At 30.5% G+C, this 27,936-nt stretch overlaps 2 protein-coding genes across 2 annotated transcripts in view; one reads left to right on the top strand and one right to left on the bottom strand.

Moving 5' to 3' along the window:
• Positions 1 to 9,397, bottom strand: part of Eps-15 (Epidermal growth factor receptor pathway substrate clone 15) — an 85,850-nt gene extending 76,453 nt beyond the window's left edge. The window contains 1 exon segment of the mRNA XM_067271872.1: positions 9,261 to 9,397. Within this exon segment, the coding sequence (XP_067127973.1) occupies positions 9,261 to 9,287 (27 nt within the window). The 5' untranslated portion in view covers positions 9,288 to 9,397.
• On the top strand, positions 9,173 to 11,574 carry okr (DNA repair and recombination protein RAD54-like okr). Its single transcript, XM_067271873.1, has one exon. It carries the CDS (start codon positions 9,402 to 9,404, stop codon positions 11,529 to 11,531), a length of 2,130 nt encoding a protein of 709 aa, XP_067127974.1. The 5' UTR covers positions 9,173 to 9,401; the 3' UTR covers positions 11,532 to 11,574.
• The last annotated feature ends 16,362 nt before the right edge of the window (positions 11,575 to 27,936 follow it).

Below are 27,936 nucleotides of genomic sequence, written 5' to 3'. Positions count from 1 at the left end.
TGCAAGCATCAACCAGGCATCAAACAAAAAGTTTTTCTTGGGACAATGAAATGGTAGTGGTAGAACTGTACAGACTCATCTGTCAAAGTGATTCAGTTACCAATAAAGAACTGTACATCAACTCAGGCCATAAAGTGTCTTTCTAGCAAATCCTGACACATTCCTTAAATGAAAGAAAAGAGCGTGCAATCGTGACTTCAACCAAACGGGTTTATTTGTAGAACTTTCACTAACAAATTTAAAGTATTATCAAAGTATTATTTAGAAAAATTACAATAAATATTTAAAACTGTTGTTCTTGTTGCAATTATCAACAAACAGAGTTAAACTATCCAATGCTAAAAATTTTTTTTGATTTTTTACTTTTTGTTCTTAAATACTGCCATCATTATTTGTAACAGTATATAACAATTATCTTCTTAATTTAAAATAATAATACACACTGTAATATTACTGAAAATTAATTAATGCTTTAGTTATATAATACTGGTTTACTTTTTTTTAAATAGTATTTCATTATTCATTTTTGTACATCCTAATAATGAAATTATTAAATAAAATTTGTGATGAAATTTATGTCTGATATACATACTACTGTGACCAAAAAGTATCAGGAATGGTTCATTTAAACTGCATGCATGCAAGAGGGTGCTGTTGTCATTTTATTCATTATTTGGTACAATTTCCATTAACATCTAGCAGCAATCCATGTCATTGTTTTCATTTGCACTTGTTTTGTGTGTAAATAATTTTAGCATTGGTGATTTTTCAAAATGTCGAGTATAATTGAGCAAACAACATGCATTAAATTTTGTTTTCACAATGGAATTACTGCTATAAAAATGTTTGAAATGTTGCAATAAGCCTTTGGTGATGATAGTCTATCAAAAACAAAAGTTTTTAAGTGATACAATATGTTCAAGGAAGGCAGAGAATGTGTAGAAGATGAACCATGCTCTAGTAGACCATCCATTTCAACTGATGAACATTGTCGATCTTTAATGGACTGTATAAATATGAAAGAAAACACTTGCAATTTGATAAAAGTTTAATGCAGATTGCAGGTCGTTGAACAAGAAGAAAAAACAAAAATGGCTGATAAACTTGGCCGTTACGAAAAACTCTCGTCTCCAAAGAGATTTTTAAATCATCATATTTTTTCTCACAAAAAATACGATGGCACTCGAGGCGGCAACAAACATCATATCACTCATCAGAGATTTGATGCTCAATAATCAGTATTTAACAATTAGGGACATTATTGAACACATTCCAATATCATTTGGATCTTGTCAAGTAATTTTAAAAGATTTTAAAATTTGGGCTTGTAACACATTGCTTCTAAAGTTGTCCTGAAAACATTCAATTTTTTCCAAAAACATCATCATGTTCAAAAGACCGAGGAAATGCTTTCTCAAGCAAATCATTTGTAAAACACATCATTATGGGTGATGAAACCTGGATCTACACTTTTGACATCAAAACAGCTTGCTCAACAGTGGAGTGAATGACACTCAAAAGGTGAAGCAAGACTGAAAAGACCTTGTCAGTCTGTCAAAAATCAAGATCATTTGAATGAATGAATGAATGAACATATTACAGCCGTCTCCCAAAACAAATCTATTACTGAGCTTGTGAGATTAGCATTCCAAGAACACTATACATCACTTTGGGATGACATACAATGCTACTTTCCCACAGAGACAGTATCACAACCGTCTACTTGGAATTCTTCTTTGACTGTTTTCTTAAACTGTTATGGTGTTATGCATTATGAATTCCAACTGGCCAAACTGTCAACAAAGATTATTATTTGAGCATTTCACATCATTTGCATGAATCAATTCATACAAAATGACCTGATTTTTGGTGAGAAAACTCATGGATTTTGCATCATAATAATGCCCCTGCTCACAATGCTCTTGTTTATGAATTTTTAACCAAAAATTCGACATATATGGTTTTGCAAGCACCATATTCACCTGATATGGCACCATGTGACTTTTTCCTCTTTCTTCAACTAAAATTTCCACTTTACAGTCACCATTTTTAGTTGAGTGATACCATAAAATAAAATTCATTGCAAGTTCTGAAGGGGTTTACAAAACCGACTTTAAAGCATGTTTGGAGAATCAAAAAAAACATTGGCACAAGTACATTGCAGAAGGAGGAGATTACTTTGAAGGGGATGAAATAAAGTTTGGTAAATAAATTCAAATCTTGCATTTTATTGAACTATTCCCAATACTTTTTGATCACAGGGTACAATTATATTTTTGTGATTACATTAGAAAATTTCTATCATTTCTCAATAACAGTTAATTTTAAAAAACTGGAATTCATTAATTATTTTATTCCAAAAGTTTCTTATTAAATAAATTACTGTTAATTTCAGGAAGTCAAATTGTAACTATTAGGAATATCAATTTTGAATTTCTTCTAATGTATATATTCTATGCTATATTATTCTATACTGTTAAATCTAAGATTTTAATTGATAAAAAATTGGCTTCTTAAAATTAACAGCATTCTACTTATTTATTTATTTACAAATATGTTGCCAAGTTTTATAATGTTTCTTGAAGTCAAAAGATAGAATATACCATACAATCAGAAAAAGATAACAGGGCAATAAAACAGATATTATAAAACAACTTTTTAAGATAGTGAGGGCCCACCAGTGGCCAAGCGGTCCTTGTACCCTGAACACTGGGAGTTCGGTCTTGGGTTTGGACAGGCTGGCCACGTGGAGTTTTCTGGGTTTTCTCCACGTCTGTAATGCCTAAATAGGGGCCAGTTTCCCTTAAAAGACCTCTCGGAAGGCATCCCCCTAGGCAGATTGTCCAAGTGTTGCATTGCTATAACTTAACAAACAAACAAACATCAAGACAGTGAGATGGTTTACTACATAGGAACCATGATTAGGAAGCTTGAAATCTATCTGAAGGAACACAACACAGTCATCTTCCAAAGTGAATCTGTCACTGAGCTTGAAAGGTTGGCATCCTAGAAACACTACACACTGCTTTGGGATGATGCATGAGGTTTGTGCATTGTGGTCTTTTGCTCACTTTTCCCACCATCTCCATCCACTCAAGGTTAAGAAAGAAAAATTTTCCACAGTATCCATACCTTTCCAAGGAAAGGTACAGATACTGTATGGTTTACTACATGGGGCATGGACTAGGAAGCTTGAAATCCATCTGAATGAACATATTACAGCCATCTCCAAAAACAAATCTATTACTAAGCTTGTGAGATTAGCATTTCAAGAACTCTATAGACCACTTTGGGTTGACATACAATGTCTTTTTTCAATTCTATGCATAGTAAACTAGAACTTATTACACAAAGTTTCCCAACACTTGAGAATTCCAGGGAAAATTTATAAAGACATGTATGTTTTATGTGATGTTTATTTTTTGAGTGAGAATTAAAGTTATTTATATCTTGAAAAGTTGTTTAATAACACCCATTTTATTGCCCTGTCATTGCTTTTATAATGTTTATTATTAAAGTTTTTCTGCCTTTCTAATATTGGATACTAATATTTTCTTTTAAAATTTTCATGCATGTTTATTAGTATAACATTTATATTAGTATATTTGAATAATTTAAATCAGCTTTTCATTTCATTTAAAAGTAACATTAATACATGTTAAATATTTTATGCTAGTTTTCTTTCACTTTGGTTAATTTGTATGCGGAATCAATATTTTTTTTTATATATTAAATAAATCAACTTTTTAGCATTGCATATTTATATTCAACAAAAACTACAATTGTCTATAAAGAAATGTATGAGACTATATTTGACATGCTTAATAATAGTATTTTATCATGTTATAAACTTTATAGTTTTAGAACAATTAAGAAAATTGAAAACTATTTAATCTTTTTAATTGCAAAGCATCCCTTATGCAATATTAATAAATAATGAAAATGATAATTTACAATTGTTTATACCAAGTTATCTGAAACATATTCTAACTAGGGTTTCTGGTATGGAAGTTCCCAGAACCCATTCCTGGGAATCCTGGTAAATTTTCTAAAAGCAAATTCAGAGAAAAAATGAACTTTTGTACTGGGAATTTTTTTAAGTTTTAAAAACTTGACAATATTTTATGCATGTTTGCAACTAACAGCTATTTTTATTCATGGTGAACAAAAATTCTCAAGTAAGCTTCTGCAAATGCAAAAACAATCACAAGAAATTTTTGTGATGCTTTGACTGCAGGGGCACCCATACATTGGAGCACTTGATGTGCCCCTCGTTTGTCATCTGGTTGCCCTTTTCTTAATCTCAAAATGAGCTCTAAGGTTTCATTTTATTTTTAAATTAGTTACTCATTTTTATCACAGAAAACTTTTTACTGATGACAATATTAAATAAAAACAAAATCTTTAAATACCAGTAACAGAACAGGTATTTAAAGGTTAAAGGTTTTGTTTTTATTTGATTGCTCCAGTAATTTGAAAAGGAGATAGTTATGACAAAATTGAAATAAAAATATATGTTATCAACAAAAATTTGTTCTAGAAGGTCATAATTGTTCAGTTGTGTAACAAGGTATCACTGTATTCGATTAATGCACTTTTAATATTTGCAGTAGCATCGAGGGATTAACTGCATTAATCAAGGGATATCTGTATATATACTGTATATTTTATATAATGTACTGTACATATGATGCCCTTTTTTATAGCTTTTGCTCCTGTTTTTTTATAGTCTGCGGGCAGTCCTGTTTGACTGTGATGTTTTTTCACACAATATTCTTAACATATCTATATAAAAGTTTAGTATTTTGTTTATAATATACTTTTCTACAGCTTTTGTATTTTTCTGAAATACAATATTGCCAAAATATCTTTCAGATACAAGTAAATTTCAAAAACATTTCAAAATTTTACAGTTCATGATTTTTAAAAATGTAATAACTTTGTTATTTTTTAGAGAATCATAATATGTTAATTGTGTTTTTTATTCCATAAATTGTAAAATTATGGAAGCTGGTTATTTACTCACTATACATCTTTCATACACTTTTCATATTATAATGCCTATAATAATAGGCAAAAACCATTTTATAATCTTTTTTCTTCATTTATGTTAAAAATTTTCTCATACTGATTCATAACTTTAAAAAGTAAAAATATTCTGATAATTTTTGCTGAATTGTACTGACAGGCATTAATGTTATTCAAACAAAAATGAACATAGTGGCTAGACACATGGAACTATTGTAGTAGTTGTTTTTGTTATTCATTTTAAAACTCACTTTTATCTTCAAAAGATATTTAATCAGATTTAATTTTTTTGCAATAATTTTGAAAATTATTAACAGAATATGATTTTATATTCATGGTTCACACTTGTCCAAAAATTTTATTGATTTCTGGTCCTGCAAATTTTTTTTTGTGACAGAAAATGTTACTGACGATTTTAGGCTAAGTATTTTGTATATATAGAGTAGATATTTCAGTTTAGATGCTTTTAAAAATAAAACTAAAACAATTCCCAAATCCCTGTATTTCCTGGGCATTTTATGTTCCCAAGAAGTCCAAAATCAGGCCATTTCAGACACTAATTCTGATAAGATAACAAGCACAGGATTCAATTTAAATACATTAACTTAAATACCAAAATTGTTGAAATGGCTGCTTATTGGATATAAGATCTAGCCTATATTCAGAGAAAAGGTACAATACTATCAAATCATTATGTCTAATGCAGATATTTCAAGAAAGTAGTATACCAAGTTTACTGTTGAGACTTTTTGATATGAATAAACTAAACAAATGAGATTTATGGGATATTATTATGATGAAATTCAATTAATTTTTATTGATATATATATATATTAGAAGCATAATATAGGTAACCATTTGCATTCATTTATGCATACCATGTTTTTAACAACATAATAATACATTTTATTAACAAAAACAATATGTTCTTGAAACCGTGTTTTTACTGTATACCGAAGCTGAGCATTGAACACAAGACCGTGTTATTTATCAAACCTTTATTTATCAAACTAATAAAGGTGGAAAAAGCCAGGTGTTTGATAAATAACACGGTCTTGTGTTCAATGCTCAAAAAACAATATGGTTAAATATACTGATAATTTTAAGTCCTGTCTTGACTCTCAAATAGGTTACATTTAAATTCTCTTGAACATCTCTGAAGTTAACTAAAATGATCTATTAGGTATTAGATGTCTTAATCCACTGTCCACTATCAGTGATATTTTATGAAGTATTGCACAGTCTATACAGCTGGATATTTCCCCACTCTATTTACAACATCACATAGTTGTTATAAAAAATATTTCTGCAATTCTGTATGCCAAGATAAGCTCTTTAGATATTGTTAGATAGTAGCTAATATTTTTTTAGATATGTGCATTTAGTAATTTATGATTTAATTCTCTATAAAAAATTTGAACAAATTATGAATTCAGTATTAAATTCATTTTATTCTTTTCTAATTTAATCATATTATTTATTAAATATCTTATCATATAATTTTATCAAATCTATAAAAAAAATTGATAATTATTTATTTATTTATTTTTTTATTTGCTTGGCAATTTGATAAAGACAATCTGACTAACAGCAAATATTAGTCTGAGTAATAAATTTTTTTCAGATACACATGACTTTATCAACTTTCATTATACTTAAAATTAGCTCATACTATTAAAAAAAAACCTACTGAAACTTAATATATCTAAAACTATCAAAACAAGATGTGAAACTAAAACATTTTTTAAACATTTTTAAACCATTTGCTATTTCATCTGGTACATTTTTCCAGATTAAAAAAATATTAGAATACTTTAATGATAGAAATTAATGCACAATAAACTGATATGCAATTAAGCTTCCATAATGGAAATATTACCTAAACCTAAAATATTTTAATTTGCTTTTATTTTCAATTTTATTTTTACTCTATTTATAATAATTTATAATATGATAATTCCACATATCACCATTTTTATTTGAAACTTCTACCATAAAGCATTTTTGAGGGTAAAATAAACATATTCCAAAAATATTTTCAATAAAAGTATATTTGTTCCTCAGAGTTATATAAATAAATTATTATAGTTAATCTTGTGATATTAAATGTTTAATAATTATGCATTTAGTAATAACTACTGTTAATCAATAACAGGTCTATAAGAAATAATATGTGATACACTAAATGATCAGTAGGGGGCCTATATTATTTTTTACATCTAGATTTATACATGTTTAATTTTCCTTATTTATAGACTATATACATACAACATATATAAATGATTGGCTGTAATATATCAGCAATATTTGTAATGATTTGTATAATACTGAAATAATAAAATGAAAGTAAAATAATAATTAGGTCATTTTATGTAATATGTAACTATAACTCTCTATCATTCATTGATTGTAAAAATAATAAAAATATCATTTTTTTTATTTGACAATAATAAATATACAAATATTAGTAAATTTTTTAGTTTTTATATATTTTTATTTCATAATCATATTTGCTAGAAAAATTTACTTCTAGAATAAACTGAATTAATATTGTTACAACTAATTAGGAAATATTAATTTTATTGCTTAAACATATTCATATTTGTCAGATTTATTGGTTTATAATAATAGAATTAGGATCCAAGGATCCAAACAAATTTGGCTTGTATTTAGGTTTAGGTTGGGTGCTATTGTGTGTGTGTGTGTGTGTGTGTGTGTGTCTGTACATAAGTCTAGTTTTTTAGTTATGTAAACATAATACAATTAAGTTCATGAAAGTATTTAATTTATTCAATTTCAGTACGAATCTTTAAATATACCAAAAAATAAATAAATATAAGAAACTGAACTCAATCTTTTATCAATATATACAAATATGTATTTCAGATTTTGCTTGTAAAGACCTCCATACATCTTTAAAATTAGAAAAGGCAGTAAACATAAACAAACAGAATATCAGCAAAAGTAAAAATACATACTTTAAAATATAGAAATTAATGCATACACAAACCATAAATTTTGTATTCCAATACTGGTTTTATATTCATGTAGTTGTTAATAAAATAACTTTACAAGTATTCTGCATATACAGAAAGATGTACAGAAATATTGAAGAAAACTTCACTATAAATAGTTTTATTTACTCTCATCATAATCAACCATATATATTATATTAGTCAGAGAATTATAAATTCTATCTCATCTAAACTAATTAAATATAATAGTAGTAACAACTGCCTGATTAGTACAGTTAGATTAATTCAATTCCCATAATAAAAAGAGAAAACAAGCTGTATCTCTCACCAGAAAAAATTTTCCTTCTATATTTTAAAATTAGGTGTAGTAGTCGGTCAAGCTAGACTAATTCCTAACAACAGTCCCAATGTAAACTTTTTTAAGCTTCGTCAACTCGCCTACTTTTATAGAATGTTTAACAGCATTCAAAATATATATTTGCAGATTTTTAATAAAATCAATGTTGGTTTTTAATACAGACTGACTTTTTTCTAGAATGATTAAATGTATACATATGTATATATATATATATATAACAATTTGTACATATTATTTTCAATAAAATAGAGAATTTATTACTTAATCCTAGACTATATTTAGATCAATTTGAACCATCTTAAAATAAAAAAAAATGAGAAAAATAGCAATTTTTTTTCAAAATATGTAAGAGATTTATTTAATCTTTAATCACATTTCTTTACAGCTGCATACTTGCCTATTTTATGACAGGAAAATATTTATTTGATAAATTTAAATTTTATTAAATTCCTATAATTACATCATTTAAATATTCGAAAAAAAATCGACACAAACATTCTTTTTTTTTTTTTACTTTAATTATTTAAATTTCTTCGGCCAATTTATTTACAAAATGATTAAATATCGAAATAAATTATTCTTCACGTATTAATAAATTTCTAATTGAAATTAGCATGGAAATTAATGGTTTTATCCTTTTCTTTAGAAATATTTACTTAAAAATCAGTCTTAAACGTATCTTTTAGTGAATTTTATTTTAAACCGTACTATAATAAAATGAATTAACTTTGACGTTAAATATCAGATCTTAAGAGCTGATAAGTGCATAATTTTTATGTATTACATTTGATGGTTTAATTATATTAGTAATACGATTTGATGATTAAATAATAAATTTCAAATTTTATAAAAATTATACGATAGAGTTGTGACATTAAACAAGCTAAATAAAACCATACCTGAGTCGGCGATGGGAAACCCGCCATCTTGGCCGTTTTTAATCCAGCGGTCTCTAGCGGTAAACAGTTGAATTAATATTAGGAGGGGAAATTCAAATATCGTTTCGATGCATTGTAGTAGAATTTAGATATAAATTCGTGATGAGAAGAAGTTTTGCGCCTAGTCAGTTAGAAAAACGAAAATTGGACGATGAAGATTCGATAATACAGAAGAAAACCAAATCTTCGACCTATTTATCACTTCACGAACAATTGATAAGGAAAATATTAGCACGACCTTTCAAAATACCGATACCTAATTATTCTGGTGTGCCTTTAAGCCATAGGACTTTAGGACTTAAAAGGAATGGAACGAGAAGAGCTCTACACGATCCTTACGAAGAAGGAGCTTTGGTTTTGTTCGAACCTCCTCCTATGCCTCTTCATGAACAATTAAAATGTGAAATGAATCAGCAGCCTGTTCATGTCGTCGTAGACCCTGTATTGTCGAAAGTTTTACGTCCTCATCAACGGGAAGGAGTAAAATTTATGTGGGATTGTGTTACGGGGAAACAGATAGAAAATAACTACGGTTGTATCATGGCCGACGAAATGGGATTAGGTAAAACACTTCAGTGTATTACATTACTATGGACATTATTAAGACAAGGACCAGATGCTAAACCTATTATTGATAAAGCAATCATTGTTTCTCCAAGTAGTTTGGTGAAAAATTGGCAAAATGAAATCACGAAATGGTTGAAAAATAGAATTAATGTTATGGCTATTGACTCTGGATCGAAAGAGAAAATTGATAAGGATCTTCAATATTTTATGAATACGAATGGTCGTCGTGTTGTGTGTCCCGTTTTGATTATATCGTACGAAACTTTTCGACTACATGCTGCCGTGCTTCATAAAGGAGAAGTTGGGTTTGTTATTTGTGACGAAGGCCATCGATTAAAAAATTCTGATAATCAAACGTATAATGCACTTAATAAACTACGGGCTAAACGTAGAATTTTAATTTCTGGAACGCCTATTCAAAATGATTTGCTTGAGTATTTTAGCTTAGTTCATTTTGTGAATGAAGGGATACTTGGAACTGCCCAGGAATTTAAACGTAAATTTGAAACACCTATTATAAGAAGTCGTGATGCTCACGCATCTGATGCCGAACAAAAAAAGGGTAATGAACGATTAGAAGAATTATTGTCAATTGTAAATAAATGCATGATTAGACGAACGTCAGCACTTTTATCAAAATATATTCCGGTAAAAATAGAATTGGTGGTTTGTTGTACGATGACACCATTACAAAATGATATATATGTAAATTTTGTAAAATCTTTGGATATATTAAAGTTAAATAATGCCAAAGAAAAGGGAAACAAAGTAAATGTCTCTCTGTCTGCAATTACTTCTCTCAAGAAATTGTGTAACCATCCAGATTTAATATATGAAAAATGTCAAGAAAGCCCTAATGAATATCTAAAGTATTTTCCAGAAAATTATAACCCCAAAAATCTTTTACCAGAATTATCTGGTAAAATGAAGGTTTTAGACTGTCTCTTGGCAGTTATTAAAAGTACTACTAAAGATAAAGTAGTATTAGTTTCTAATTATACCCAAACTCTTGATTTATTTGAAAAACTTAGTAGATTAAGAAACTATAAATATGTTCGTCTTGATGGTACAATGTCTATTAAAAAGAGAGCTAAAGTAGTTGAGACATTTAATAATCCTGATAATGATGAATTTATTTTTATGCTTAGTAGTAAAGCTGGTGGATGCGGTTTAAACTTGATTGGTGCAAATCGATTAGTAATGTTTGATCCTGATTGGAATCCAGCTAATGATGGACAGGCAATGGCTAGAGTTTGGAGAGATGGTCAAAAGAAACAGTGCTATATATATCGTCTTTTGACTACTGGAACAATTGAAGAGAAAATTTTTCAAAGACAAACACACAAAAGAGCTTTAAGTAGTTGTGTGGTGGACAACACAGAAAATGTTGAACGACATTTTAGTTTGGCTGAATTAAGGGAATTATTTCGCTTGGAAGTTGGAACTTTGAGTGATACACATGATAAAATTAATTGTAAAAGATGTGTGAATAATATTGAAGTTAAACCTCCGTGTAATCAAGCAGACTGTAATAGTGATTTATCTGATTGGTGTCATTGTGCTGATAAAAGAAAATTACCTGATATTATTTTAAAAACAATTTGGGATTCAGGCATTTCTTTTGTTTTTCATCAGAAATCTCATGATCAAAAAACTGTTCCATAGTTTAATATATGTAAACACAAATTTAGTATATCATTTTATACTTGATTATTTCTGTAACTTAATTTATATTGAATCTTAGCAATATTATCTCTATACCTGTAAAGAAAATACAAAAAGTGTAATTAAGTGAAAATGTGTTTTATCTTACTTTTAGAGCATTGTAAAAAACTATCATATATTTGTAATAAATTATAAATTCTTTCCATAAATTAACAAATTTAGTAAATTCAAGTGCTGATAAACAGACTATAGTAAACATTATTTATTTCCTATTGATATATGTTATATATTGTATGTAATTTCAGGTTATAACTTGCCTTTTCTTGGTCTAAATCAGTGTTAACATCTACAGAACACTTGTGCCTTTTTGTTTTTTTGTTTTTTTGCAAAACCTTAAGCAGTAAAATTAAAAAAAGAATATATGAAAGACTGATACTGTTTCATTTTCTGAGTAATAAAATTCTTGTGATTAGATAATGTAGTTTAGAAATTTTTATTTCTCAAAACCAGTACACTTACTGACATTAGCAATGAATTTGGAAGTTGACATTTATAGAAGTAACCTTTTGAGCAAATGTATGAACTATAAAGATGCCACAGTATTACCCATAGCATGGAATTTTTATTTTTAACCAGTTATATTTTTCCTGATAAAAGTCAATATTGAAATTTTAAAATTTAAACAATTTATAATTTAATATAACGACAAATTTCTTAACTGTTACATAATTTTCTACATATAATAGCCTGTTATGAAATATTCATATTATGTATACTATTTATTAATTTTGAATAGAGTAAAATCCCAATTTCAGATTATTTTGTAAACTTCAAATTATCTTAATGTAAATTTGATTTTTTTATGATAAAATTATTTTTGCATTACATATAAATATTTTAACAACTGGTTGAGAATAGCAAAAAATAACACTGCAATAACCTAACAAACCAGCAACAATATTTTAAACAAAGTGCAAATGTTTTCACCCATGTTGAACGGGTATCATCAGGCAACAAACTGTAGAGAAAACATAGGGGATTGCCAAACACATGCATAGTGGGAATGGAGTATGACATAAGATGAGGGGAAGGGGAGAGTTTATAATTCATAGAAAGATTTCCATACAGTGGGGAAATAGTCAATGTCATGATAAGTTATGGCAGGTGGCCTTGTAAATTTCCACTTGTGCCAGATGTTTAAGGACAAATTGTTTAGATGTGTTATGTAAGAGGTGTGTCTCATTTAAATTACCTGGATGCCTGGGTTGGAAATGCTAGCTTCCTTCCTCAGAAAAAATAATAGGAGTCACGAACAGAAACCTTAGTAAACATCTTAAAGAACACAAGTATAACATTGAGAAAGGACAGTATTGTAAGGCTTTGTCTAGAATGGTACAAAGTGAAGGATTAGTGGTAGAATGGAAGGAAGCTAACATTATAAAACCAGTACACTTACTGACATTAGCAATGAATTTGGAAGTTGACATTTATAGAAGTAACCTTTTGAGCAAATATATAAACTATAAAGATGCCACAGTATTACCCATAGCATGGAAATATACAGTTGAAAAGAGAATAGTACTGTACATAATGTCCATACAATCAACAACAGATGTCAAGAATTAATTTTTCTTTTCATCTGATTATATTTTAGTTTGTTAAATTCTGTATATATAAATATTTTATTATTTTAAATTATATATGTACAGTAGAGCATCGATTATCTGAACCCCGGTTAACCGACCGCATTCTAGTCGGCAAATTCAAATGTCCACTAGTGATGTGGCACTACAATATTTGGTTATGTCTTGGCTACTTTAATATTATTTTTGTTAAATTTTTGCATGTTTTAGCTGGCAGCACTGACTCAACCATGAAAGGAAGGCTAGTATTTAAACCAGGCCTAATACACTATACTAATAATGTATTTTTTCATACTTTTCGGTTATCCGACTTTTCAGTTATCCGACCAACCCAGTCCCCAATTAAGTCGGATAATCGATGCTCTACTGTATTACTATATTTTGTTATTTGGATTCAATTTGCTCATTATTCCAAAGATTTTCATATTTTAAATGTGTTCTAAACTGTTACATTTGAAAAGAACAGTTATCAATGTTCCATAGATTTTTAAAAACCTGAAGATGGCCTGTAGAACAGGTTGAGAACATTTATTAAAGTTAATAAATAAATCTCAGTGAGATAAGGTGTTCTTGTGGAAATTAAGAAGCATCTAGCTGGGTATCAATTAAGTATAATTCATCCAAAATACTATTACTAAAAAAAGCTCATTTAAATTCTATGTGAAAATCCTTCAACAGCATTAAATGAATTTTAGTTTGATAAATTAATTTGCTATTTTTTATTGCATTATTTTGTTCTTATAAACAACGAAGGATTAATAAAGTTCTGTACAATGTTTTTAATTTTATATATATATATATATATAAAATTAAAAACATTGTTAAACATATCTTAAAAAATAATAGGTCTTTTGTGAAATTTGATAATATATATATATATTATCAAATTTCACAAAAGACCTGTTATTTTTTAAGATATAAAAGGTTTTAAAAATTTTTTTGTAAAACAAAGAATTTCAATGAAATTTGAATGTCATTCAAACATTCAAGTTACTCAGTAGCACTAATAAACTATGTTCTGTGAGAATTAATTTTTTTAAATTAACAACAAATCCACATATTACGGACAAGTAATATTAATAAGAGTATCAGATCAATAATCAGTAGGCTACACAATACATTTTCAGAGTGAAGATATATCTTCCAGATCTTCAATGGCATTATGTGACTGGAAACTATGTAATACATACAATTCATCACCATTACCAAAATTCTGGACAGAAGTTGAATCACCTTTATATGTTAAAAAAAAAAAATATGCAATAAACAATATATAGTTAACATCAGTGGTGTGCCATCCATGGAAGCTGTGGAAGCACCACTTCCCTTGTATTTTCTAAAATATAAATACCGTATTTTACGGACTATAAGACGCACTTTTTTCTTCGAAAAAGTGTCTCCAAAATTCAGGTGCATCTTATACTCCGTAGCGTCTTATAGGTATTTTTTAAAAAAAAATTGCTTAAAAATTAAAGTGCGTCTTATAGTCTGTAGCGTCTTATAGTCCGTAAAATACGGTACATATTGTGCAATTATTTTCCTAATTTAACGTACTTTGAATTACTTAAAATTAGTATTTTATTATAACCACATTATGTATCTATTTACAAATTTCTACACTACATGTGAAAAAAATGACAAGATTGCTATTGTATATTTAAATATAAATTTGTATATGCATATTCCCAATGGAAGTGCTGTATTGTCAAATATGGGATAGCTTCCATGTTGAAAATATTTGAATGCTGTAAAGCAGCCAGATTACAGGCATTCACACATGCACTTTACAGAGCACCAACCTCAAGGTTTAGCTGGTGATGCTACACACCAAAATATCGTATAACTCTTCCAATGATTCTATCCAGGGCCTGCACAGCTTCCATGTCATCAAATGTCACCACACACCACTGGTTAACCCCTTTGAGTATAATAGCACTCAATCATTTGACCAACTTGACTGTAAAGTCAACAGATATTTTTCCACCTTTTTTGTAACACTGATTTTAAATCATCTGTTTGAAATGTGGTAACATCTTTTCTTCTTACAATAATCCGTGTTCAATAGAGTTGATGTCAAGACATTGTGGTGGTGTTTCAAAATAATGGGGATGTTATACAATATCCACATTCACATATTCCAAGACATAAGCTTTGGATCATTGCCCTACATGAAGATGTAATCCTTAGAAAGTCCCATCTTATGATCACTAATGGGCAAGTTTATGCCATGAATGAAGTGTAAAGAATCCACTCAAACAACCCCAAACAAACAAACAAACGCAGATCCTCCACCATGTTTCACTTTGGAAGAAATGTTTTCTTTATTCAATTCTATATTTGGTTTATGCCACATTAGACACCTTCCATCCAACTGAAACATGTTGAACTTACTTTCATTGGTGAATATGACTTTATTCCAAAAGGTCTAGGATGAGTTGTGATATTCTCTGGCACAATAATTTCCCTATTGTGCTATATGGAATTCCTACTAGTAAAATTAGTTTTTGAGTGTTAATTAACAGTTTAAAATATGTATGAAAAATTTATTTAAATAAAATTTAAAAAATGATTAATATTTCATAGGATAAGGGGACCTGTGCACAGACCATATGGCTCACATCTGTGGTAAATAAAAGTTCATTGAATCTAATGATGGAAAATTTAAGTCATTGACTCTTACCTATATTTTCAATTCTATGTATTCAAAAGCTAGTATTTATTCCTATCAGAGAAACTGCTGCCCAGAGGGTACTAGTAACATCAAATACTTGTGTGTTCAGTTAGTAATTTGCAAGAAAAAGTGAATGCTCTCTCTAGTTGAGTTCCCACCACATATGCTGACAAAATCATCTGCAAAAATTAATCCTGCAAATTAATTACTGTACCGGTTTGAATTAATATTATTATTTGTTCATTAATCTGTTTTTTTAATATAAAATAAATTATTTTTGATTTGTTGTTTATTTAATATTTATTTATCATCTAATTTAGGGCACCCAGTGAAAAAAAAGTGGATCATTAATGAAGCCTCCCATTCAATTCCCACTCTTGCCAGTGTTCCAACAATTTTACCAAAACACATCTTTTAGACTGATACAGGAGGCTCCATATTTAAACCCTCTTGTTCCTTTTCCAGCAGGTTGATGTCCAATATCTGACATGTGCTCCATTAAAAGAACCCCCTCCATCACATTCCAGTCAGATTGTATGAGGATGCATCTTACATAAACAAACTAAGGATCTAAAGGGTTTATTTACTTCCACAGATTCTCCAGCACTTGACCTGAAATTTGGCTGTCTACATGTAAAATAATTAAAATTTTGATTTTAATTTTTTATAAAATAATTTTTTGGAGATATGCTGTCTCTGAAAATCTGCCACTCCAAGCATAAGCTTGCTTTGCTAGTATCTAGAGCAGGGATGGCCAACCTTTTTGGGAAGAGTGCCACTATCTGAAAGAAAATTATTATGCGTGCCACTTCAACTTTTCCAACATACTAAAAAATATATAAAGGTGAAAAAGTATTATGTATAGGCTGATTATGAGATTTTTATGCGAATAGCGCATGTTTTTTTTCATTAAATCTTAGTGGAGATTTAAAAAATAATATAATAAATAAAACAAAAGTACAAACTTAGGTTTTATTATTATTGGTTAAGTAATAAACATTTTTAAAGGTTCAGTCAGTTAGGTTATGTTTACAATAAAAATGAATAACTTGAAACATTTAATTCAAAATATTTCAAGTTATTCAGTTAAATTTAATTTAACAGTGAAAGACCACACTCTCACCAAAACTTAATTTGCTATCTTAGGCTGACATGTCGCAACCTGTTGACCTTTTATTTTATTTATATTTTTGCTTCTCAGCTTTTTACAGCTAAGTTATTTCATTTCTTAATTTAAGTTGCTCCTACACAAGTCCCTAACTGGCTTTAGAACTGGCTTGCACATTATTCTTCGCATGATAAAATAATATTCACATGTGTCAGAGACTTCTGTTTGAACAAATCTGATCTGCTGTCTGGGTCAGCAATTTTGAAAAGGTGGCAATATTATAAACAACTGAGCAAGACAGCCAGAGTGTCGCACTCGCTCTCATTTGAAAACAGACAACTGTAGCAAGACACAACGGCACCAAAGCAAGGCAACTCAAACCATTGGGCTCGTTCCATGATCACACTGTCTTACCACATCATTGTACTGGCGTCAAACAGTGCCGCTTTCCGGCGCTGTTGTATTCAGTAGTGTATGAGTAGGGTTTCTGGAATTTGACAAAGTTCCTGAAGGCGATATTATTATTTTTTCAAATTTTTAAATTTTTCAATAAGTCTTTGCATGCTGCAGGTTGGCCATCCCTGATCTAGAGTCAACCCTATCTACATACATACTGAATTGTACTGTCTAATTTACAACATCTGAAGCTTATCAGTACTAAGATGCTTTGTCACTCACACACTTGACAGTGATCTGTCATAAGACCAGTGACTGAGGTTGAACCATTAATCTCATATGAGTGTAAAAAGAAAAAAAATTTATTTTATTATGTTACTAAAAATTTGAAAACTATCAGTTCTATTATTTAAATTTATACTTACACAGTGACTGACTTTAGTTTACTTTTATATTTATATATTAAACAAGTTTCAATTGTCAAAAGTGGATATTATTAATGTTTCATTGCAATATGAAATAAATGGGCAGATGAGAAAGAACATATTGAAAAAGCTCAATTAGAATGAATATAGAATGAAGAAACTATGATCTAAATTATAAAATATAAGGTTTCAAATCGTATTTAAATCTGGATCTCTCATCATGTCTTTATCACTATGTTCCACATTTCTTTATTGCATAATCACTTAACCAACCATTCAGTAATTGAATAATCCTATTAAATATAATTCAAACACAATTAATCATATATAACATTAAAAAAACATTTGCAATAAATTGTGAAATTTCCAAAGTATATGGTAGTTGTGGTACTTACTGTACATTATGAATCTGCAATTTAAAATTTTGTTTAATAAGACATGAAAAAAATTACAACATAAAAATAACTCCTATCCTGCACTTATGTTAAACAAGTATTCAATAAATCAAATAACAATTAACTAATTTATTATTCATTCATTCATTTTTCTACAATAACAGAAAATGTAATGTCGTGAATGGAATAAGTATAATTTTACTGTTTATAACATTTAATTTAAACAAAGATTTTTTTAATGATAAATGATATCAAAAAACTTGTTCTGATAACTTAAAAAATTTATTATTTATAAAATCATGAAAATTAATATTAAATATTTTTTCAAGTTAATTGCTGCTTTTGATTTAAAAAAATAATAATCAGAATACCAAATAACTTCTAAGGATCTAAGAAAATGTATTTTCTTCTTAAGCATTTCAAGCATTATATCAAAATTCAAGTACATCAAAAAATTTTAAAAAGCAAAGTCATAGAACTGAAACATTTAAGTAATACACATTCATAATACATTATTTAATAGAATAGCAGTTAGAATTTCTAAACATTTATGTATAGGTTTAAAACTTCTAAATTTGCTATTCTACCAATTTTATTAAAATATTTAAAAACAAACGGCTTAGAAAACATTTTTTCCAAAGTTTTGTTTGAATATCAAATTATTACTTATCAATGTTTTAAATGACTTCATACAAATAGCTAGGAACAATCTTCTCAAATTAACATCTTGAAGATAATAATTAAATTCATAATATTTTTCTTAGTCATTTAAATTTTGTCATTCATTATGAATTTTTACACTTTCATTTCCTATTCTGAGTAAGTCATTTATTTAATTAATCAATTATTCATATTCCTTACATTATATAAATTACATACAGTTGAAAATTTTATTTGAACTAAAAATGTGAAGATTTCCACGAAATCAATTTTAAATGTGCTACCACATATTATCTAGGATTACCATGTCTTTATAAATGTAAATGTTTTGTACTGGTGGATTTTTATACATAAGAACAGAAAAACAAGATGAAAATACAATATATTTTTTTCTTTGTTATAAAACAGAACTTAATAATTTTCTGTAATCCTTCTGGTTGCAAGTTTAGCATTAATTAATAATGAACAAACTAAATTTGTTTTCAATCGCAGATATAAATTTAGGAAGGATATTTATCTCATCATCCGCTAATGTTTCTACACTTGGCCATGATTTATTATTAATAGAGTGAAACGAGAAGATATTAAAAATTCATGAAATTAAAATCATAATAAATGAAAACGAAGTAAAAGCATCAATTTAATGAAATTTGATTCGAACACGTGTCACAAAGTTCTCAATTACAGTACATGTTGAAATCAATCCTTTCTGAACTATTAAGAATTAAGCATGTTGTTTAAATAATAATAATTTTAAAAAATGGCATATGTGCCCGTCTGCAATTATTTTTACTAAAAACTAAAAATATAATTAAACATCACATGTCAGTTCCAAATTTACTGGTTCGTATTAGTGTTGCCAGATTTAAGTTCATTTATTGTTGTTCTCGTAGAAAATATTTTAATAATTTATATTTAACCATGTAAAAATATTTAAATATTTTATTTTTACCTATTATTAAAGTGATTTTAAATTATTAAAAAATACTGTTAAACTTCGATCCATCGTTTTGTCATGAGACTTGGGGACACGGTTGCCACGTCTACCGGTTTTTCGATTTTGGGTCCGGTCTGCCGATCTACCGATTGAAACACCAAATCTACCGAAAACTTAACGATAATTCAAAAAAGAAATTTTTATTTTCAATGTATCTAAAAATTATCAATAAAACAATTCTTTGTATCTTCATTTCTTATATATTGTAAAAGACTTTATTGCAATACAAAGCAAATTTATTTCTGCTGGTCTGTTTAGCGCCCTCTATTATGTAGTAACATAATCACTGGTTAGCTTATAACAGAAATCGCCAGAAATGTACTCTTTTAAGCGGGCAATAATTAAAAGAAGATTTTTTTAATGAACCAGACAAAACTCTGTAAATCTCCAAAAAATTTCAGCACCCGAGGCTATAAATAGCAGCAGTACAGATTATTTTGTGTGGTGATTTCTTGTAACCGTGAACGAATCAAAAGGCGAGATAAGATTAATTAATCCCTTCCTAAATCACGTAGCGTCACAGACGCATTTTTTCCGAAATTTTTCAAAAAATCAAGTTCTCTAATTATAATTTCTTATCTTCTTATTCAGGGGAAATACGCCTTTCAGTATTCGTAACAGAGCACAATCTGCTTTTCTTGGTCATGGAGCATCTGCCGAATTTAATTATGAACATTTCATCCGACTCAAAAATTGCTCAAGGATTCGCATGCAGCAGAACCAAAACAACAGCCATTGTGAAGTACGTTACTGTTTTTTTTTAACTCTTTCCGCCCTGTGGACACTAAGAGGGCCTCTTATAGACGGCCCATTATGGCTTCGGCCAGGCCCACAATGAAGCGACCGGGTGGTGAGGGATGGGGCCCGACATATCCGAACGGACCACCGCCCGAAAAATTCCTGGGAATTATTCGACCCGTTCGGATTCGATCCAGGGTCCCCCAGAGCGGTAGGCTACCACCTTGACCGCTCGGCCATCCGGCCGTAAGTACGTTACTGGTAATGAGGGTTTTATTCAGGTTTGTGAAGATTTACGAAATAAGAAATTTTCCCTTATCGTGGATGAATCAACGGATCGGAGCACAATAAAACACTTATGCTTAGTTGTAAGGTATTTAAAAGATGACGTTATTCAAGATAGTTTTTTTGGTCTTGTTAAATTAAGCGCTTCTGACGCAACTACCTTATATAATCACATTGCTGAAATGTTTAACCACAATAATATTTCCTACAAAAACAATTTCATGGGGTTTGCATCCGATGGAGCTAATGTTATGATGGGAAGTCACCATTCTTTCATGACACTATTAAAAAATGATGTACCTAATTTATATATTATAAAATGTATATGCCATTCATTTCACTTGTGCGCATCATATGCCTGTCACAAATTACCTAGGTATGTCGAAGATCTCTGCCGCGATATTTACAATTATTTTAATTCTAGTCCAAAAAGAGTTTGTGAATTCAGCCAATTTCAGCAATTTTGCAATATTAACTCACAAAATTCTACATCCATCGCAAACCAGATAGCTTTCAGTTCATGGTGTAGTAATTCGAATCTTAGAACAGTGTGCTGCTCTAAAACTATATTTTACTGATGCTGTCAACAGTAATGATGTCCTTGCTGCAAATAATATATCGCAAAAATTGAATAATCCGGTTTCAAAATGATTTCTAGAATTTTTGGATTATGTGTTGCCTCTATTCAATAATTTAAATGTAGAAATGCAATCTGAGTCTCCAAAATTGCATGTTTTGTATGTTAATGTTTGCCTCATTTTGACAACAATTTATGATTGTTTCCTTTAAAGAAATTATATAACAATCACTCCAATCGAAAATATTGATTTTAAAAATCCAAGAAATTATTTAGCTATAGAAAACGTATTTAGGAGCAAAAGTCATCGCTTCAATGACGCAACTGAACCTTACAGATGAACAGATTAAATTTTTTCGACAACGTTGTTTGGATTTATATATTGAAGGCTGCACCCAAATTACTGTTAGATTTCCTCTTAAAAACAACTCTATAAAAAAATTTAGTTTTTTGAACCCAACGTTGTTAAAAGTGGGACTATACATACTGTACAATTACAGACGTTGCTTTGTTATTTCCTAATCTCATAACTGATCGCGAGCTTCAAAGTTTAGATTCCGAATGGAGACTATTAAGAAATAATCAAGAAATACAGTCGTTTAGCAATGATGTTCAAGTTTTCTGGCGAAATATTAAAACTATTACTCTGGGCGATGAAACTCTTGTTTTTCCAGTGTTGTCTCGTTTTGTTAAGAATATCTTGTGTCTGCCTCATTCTTCAGCTAATGTGGAAAGAAAATTTTCGTCAATAAATCTGTTAAAAAACAAAACAAAGAAATAAACTGAGCTCTAAAACAATCACCGGCTTACTTCTCACTAAACAATTAGTTGGAAAAAATTACTGTTACGATTTTCCTGTGAAAGATAATTTAATTTCAAAAATAACAGTGTGTTAAACAACATAGAAACGGAAGATATCGAATAATAATAATTATTATTATTATTATTAATATCCGAAAAATAAAAAGTAATTTTTTGTTAGAAAAATAAGACAAAATGTACCTACTTAATTAGTAAATTATTTTCTGTGTCAGATGTGGTAGTTGTATGTACTGTACATTCACATTACGTACGTAATGTGAATGTACGTCTCTTTAATCCGAATGAATAAATCCGGTAGACTTCCTTACAGCTATCAGGTTAGGTACTAAAGGAGTACCATTTGTAATTTCCTTTATTGGAAATTACAAATGCATTTCGGGCCTATGTAGCGTTTAAGCCCCTCCTCAGTGTAATGCTACAGAAATATTAAAAATAAAAATAACAAAAAACTTAGTTAATTTACAAAAAACGCGCGTGTAGATAAACGCTACATAGGCCCGAAATGCATTTGTAATTTCCAATAAAGGAGTACCTAACCTGATAGCTGTAAGGAAGTCTACCGGATTTATTCATTCGGATTAAAGAGACATACATTCACATTAGTAAATTATTATTTTTTTACGTAAGTGTTCTGTGTTAGGTTTTTGCTTTTTATAGTTTTATAGTTTATAATAGAATAAATGGAAAAAAAACACGTTATTGTTTATGTGCAACCCTTTTTCTGCCACAGAAAGTCGACCTACCGAAAATTGCCTAAGGAATCTACCGATCGCAAACTAATCGGCGTGGCAACAGTGGCCTCTAGTCGAATTTTGAAATTATATAGGTTGTATGAAAATTCGTTGTTGCAAGAAATAGAGAAGGATTTATTCATTTTAAATGAATTTATTTTCGTAAATTTTCCGGAGGATACCACATGGGCAGCAGCGCCGCTAGCTGTTTGAGCGCCAGTGTGCAATACCGATTATGTCGCCCCTGTTTAACTACGACTACCTACGCTGAGCTTGCCAGCAATACCAATTTGCCGCCCCCTGGACGTGCCGCCCGCGCGCGGTTTACGCCTTGAACGCCCACTTACAGCGGGCCTTCACATGGGCACATAGCAAACCACTTACGTGAATTTAGCATGCCATAATAATGCATTGGTATCGCCAATACAGTTGGCGTTTAATTTTGTTTTTATCAAAACCAAAAATCTAATTTATTCCAAAACAATTTTATTACTTAATAAATTGTAAGACATTGACTTCTGTCAGTTCTCTGGCCTATTCTGACAGGCCAATTCTTTCTTCTTCCTTTCTTTCGTTTCTCTATGGAGATTCTGGCCGGATCGCCGTTTCTCCGATGCGCTCCGTTCCGCGGTTAGGCGGAGTGTGTTCGATATATAAAGCGTTCGAGTGCCTCCACGTGTGACAGGCCGGATGGCCGAGATGATTTAAGAAGAAACGCGTGGAGATTATTCTAATCATAAACACCAGAAATCAGTGACAAGTCTCCAAAGATTTGACAGGCTGCATTTAGACTTCGCCCGCAGCAATTTGGAGAATTTCCTGCGGAAAACGGAAATTTGAATACGAAAGAAAAATTATTTTATATTGATTTTATTTTAGATACATTTCAAATATTCAAGTCTCAAAATCTATTATTTATTACAAAAAATATTATGTGTTTCTTCGAATTTAAATTTCGGCAGTTGGTCGACAGGAAGGAGTTGAAAATGTTTCCCTAAGCCTACAACAAAATAATATAATTGTTCTTCGGGCGGATAAAGCAGAATAACTTAGTTTAGTTGCTAACGAATGGGAAAGAATGAAGATTTTATAGAGCTAGAAGAGTATTCTACAACTGAAATTCTATCAAAGAGTAGAACGCCTATATTAAAAATTATATTCAAAACTCATAAATCCGGAGGAAAATGTAGACCGTTAGTATATTTTCGCAATTCTACTTAGAAGAATATCTTGAAAAGAAATTACACGGTGGCCCGTACTCGGATTACAGAAAAACACGGGCAGATGAGTTAATTAATTAACGGAATATTAAGTGCAGAGAGAACACCGGTAATCCAATCGAATTTAAATTAAAAAAATATCCAATCACCTTGGTTTATACATTGCGGTAAAAATAGTATTAAAATTTTATTTCTACAACGCCATGTGTGAGGTTTGCCGAACGACTGCGTTAGTCAGAATGTCGCGCGGTCACGATCCACGTGTGGGAGTGAAAGAAACTCTCAAGAGACAGGTTTTCATTCGTAACCCGTTTATATAACAAAAGGTGCTTACAACTACAATATACTTTTATCAGCGGCGGCGTTCGAGTCTTCTGGGCCTTCTCTCGGAATCGAAAGTCCACAAGAAAAGTCCTCCGATGTTTCGCAGGAGTATGATGGTCCCGGGGCGCACTGTTCAGTTTCTCGAGGGAGAGTTCCGGAAGCAGGGACGATTCAAATTACAGGTGACAAATCCAAGGGAGTGGGTGACCTTCCAAAAGAGATGTAATCCAACTGCCGAAGATCACGGGAAAAAAACCCCGTCGTAAAATCGCGAGACAAAGCTCTAAGAGCCAAGAACCGAGAGAACTAATGACCGAGAGAACGTCACATCCCTTTTTCTCAGGGTTTTTATAACTTTCTTTTGAGTCCCAGATCGAACATTCCGATAGGTCGATGTCGATTTGCCTCCGCTCTCTAATTGGTCCCCCCCTCGTTACGCATTGTAACGAGATCGGAATCCCGGTCGTCGGATGAGTCAACATCGACTGACAATTCGATTCCTACCGAAGATGTTCGATCTAAGTACTCAAATTCATCTATTGTTTCAACCTGAGAAGAATGACTTTCTCAGAAATTTCTACAGACATGTCCTTTTATGGACATGTAATATTCACTTTTCGTTTAACTATTTTTTTTCTTGTCTGACGGTTTCTTTTTACAACGTTAATTTATAATAACAACAATTATTATTATTTGCTTCTATACAAAAATTACAAAAAAAAATTTTCTTATTTGCACAAATAATAGGCCCACTTCCGAAGCTTCACACATGCATTACATATCTACGGAAATTTGCAGAACATGTAGCGATTAAAAATAATTATATCTTAGTTTGAATAGCGGAATGTTAATAAATGACGTATGCAACGACGACGTCACAATAAAAATGAAAGAACAATGTTACGCGATCGCGATTGATGTCGGACAGGCCGAAATATCGGTGTAAACTCTGTGGCAGACTGTACCTTTGTAAGTTATTTTCATATTTTACATCTTTGTTAAAAAAATTTATTAACTGTATGCTACAAAACAATTTTATTGTTTTATAGACTGAAGAGAGATCGGCGAAAACTGTAAACCGCAATTTTTAATTATATTTTTAATTTAAAATATGTGCTCTCCGCCTGAAATTACCAGTGGCTTGTCCCTGTACATCATACTTTTCCTTTAACATCTATCTAACACCTTTGAGTGAAAACGTTTTGAATTAAAATAACGTGACTTCCGGTTTTCATCGGAAGTTCGTATATATTTAATCGGAGCCTCCTGGCCCTAGAGTTTCCACATCTGGTCTCATCTTTTCTCTAAGTCCGTTCCGGAGATTAATGGAAGACGGCGGCGACAGTGGAAATTCATTACTCTTGTAGGTGTACAGTACAATTTTTTTCAAATGCAGCCCGATGATACCAGAGATTTCGTCAGCATGCAGATATGATAAGTGGAAGAAGAGCAAAGAAGAAAGTAACGCGGTGTTCACAGATACAGAAAATTTTAAATAAAAAAATTGTCGTTTAAAAACTAATTTTTTAATATTAATAGAAATTTGAATGCTAACAGTCGTTACTGGATGGCGAGATAACGACGAAATGCAACTTCGGAAGGGAATTTAAGACGATTTATGGAAGAAACGATACACTTTTAAGAAATTCGTACGAGGAAGACGTTTCAGATGGAATTTCAAATAAAACTTTTAAAATTTGAGAAGCTGTTTTGTAAATAAATGGTTTAGACTTGTGAAACACCAGCAATAAACGCGAAGAATTGTTTGGCTTTTATTAAATTAACAATTCCGCGCGTCAACAATAGACTCATTATTGCCAGTTGCTTACAATCTGTAAAGCAACAGGCATCCGAGCTCATTTGCTCGGCCGGGAGGGTTCCCCGGGACAACTGCCTGCTTGTTGGCGGATCCGGCGCCCTGCGCTGAACTCGCAGTTGGTCGATTACATCCGGATTAAGATACGGATTCCGGTTCCGCCCTGCAGGCCCCTTTTTGTAGCTGGGCCGCCCTCCGCGATTTTCGCTTTATCGGCGGCCCTGGGGCCCACTGTCCCGTTGGAAGAACCCCCTTGGACCACCAAAAAACCAAAAATAGAAATAATATAAATATGAACGATGCACCGGACCGTGTTCCAGTCCGTTTCACGCGCGTCCATTCATTTATTTTTACACACACACACAATCGCACACTTCCTGCACTTCCCAATCAATTTTTCTGCTCCACAACTATGTAATCCCTTTCCAACCCCCCTGAAATCCCCATTTTTATTGTAAAATTCGTCATTTAGCCTTCAACAATGCAAACGACAAGGTATTTCGTAACAATGATAACAATTGCTTAACGACAATAAAAAAAAGTATTAAATTTTCCATTCGGCATAAATGTGTCTATTTTTTCTTTTTACGTGGCCAAATTATGCAATAATTATTAGCGTCCACTTAATTCTCTCAAACCTTACTCTATTCGTTACATCTAACAAGTAAGTACTAAAATCTTATATAAATTCCTTTATATAGCAGTGTAGACTCAAAATTCGTATACTGTATACATTTTTCGCATAACACACAAAGCATTTCTAATTCAATTATCATTTACACCGAAATATTACAAGACATTTTTCATTAACATGCTACCATTAAAGAAAATAGAAAGTTTAAGGCATCAGCCTCTGCTCTGGAATATCAGAGCAAATCCGAACAAGCAACAAACCAAGAATAATTCGTGAGTGATCTGTCCGGGTTACGTCCCTCTCCATTAGACTGTCCCATTGAGAGTCGGGCTGAGCTTGTGATGTGTATGATTAATTCTATGGCAGAAAAAAAACAGTAAATCACTGTCTTATGACGGAGGGCACTACAACATATATTTTATAAAATCGGGTTTTATTGTTATAAATAGAAGAAACTGCACGAAGAAAATTTAACAGACAAAAGTGAAAGATGTGTGTTATATCAAATAATTTTTCATTGTCGTCATTTAATTTTACAGTACGCAAGTTTAAAGACTAAAATAACAATTTTTATATTTTATTGCACATTCTGGAAGTCCTAGAAGGATAATTACTCGTAATCCCATTTGTATTAACAATACAATGATGATAGTCTCTAACTCCTTTAATAATTGGCCAGATGATTAAATTGCTTAAAGGAATAATTTAAAACATTTTTTCCTCCATAGTTTTTTAGGACAATCTAAAAGTATAGAAAACTCTGATCTTAATATCTAGCATGGAATTTTGAAAGTAAAAAAATAGTTTAAGTTTAAAGTTACATTCTAATTTCTAATTTAAGTTTTTAAATTTGATATTGAAATGTCTACAAAAGTTGTGGTTAAAACATTTTAGCAGTTATTTATTTTTATAGTTTTATTGGGATGTAAACTGAAGAGAATGAAATAAAACTTACTTTCTAAC

The sequence above is a fragment of the Centruroides vittatus genome, unplaced genomic scaffold (genome assembly GCF_030686945.1).
Source record: "Centruroides vittatus isolate TY-2023 unplaced genomic scaffold, ASM3068694v2 contig_401, whole genome shotgun sequence".
NCBI classification, from domain to species: Eukaryota; Metazoa; Arthropoda; class Arachnida; order Scorpiones; family Buthidae; genus Centruroides; species Centruroides vittatus.
The sequence above is the reverse complement of the archived record's forward strand: the minus strand, read 5'-3'. Positions and strand labels throughout refer to the sequence as shown.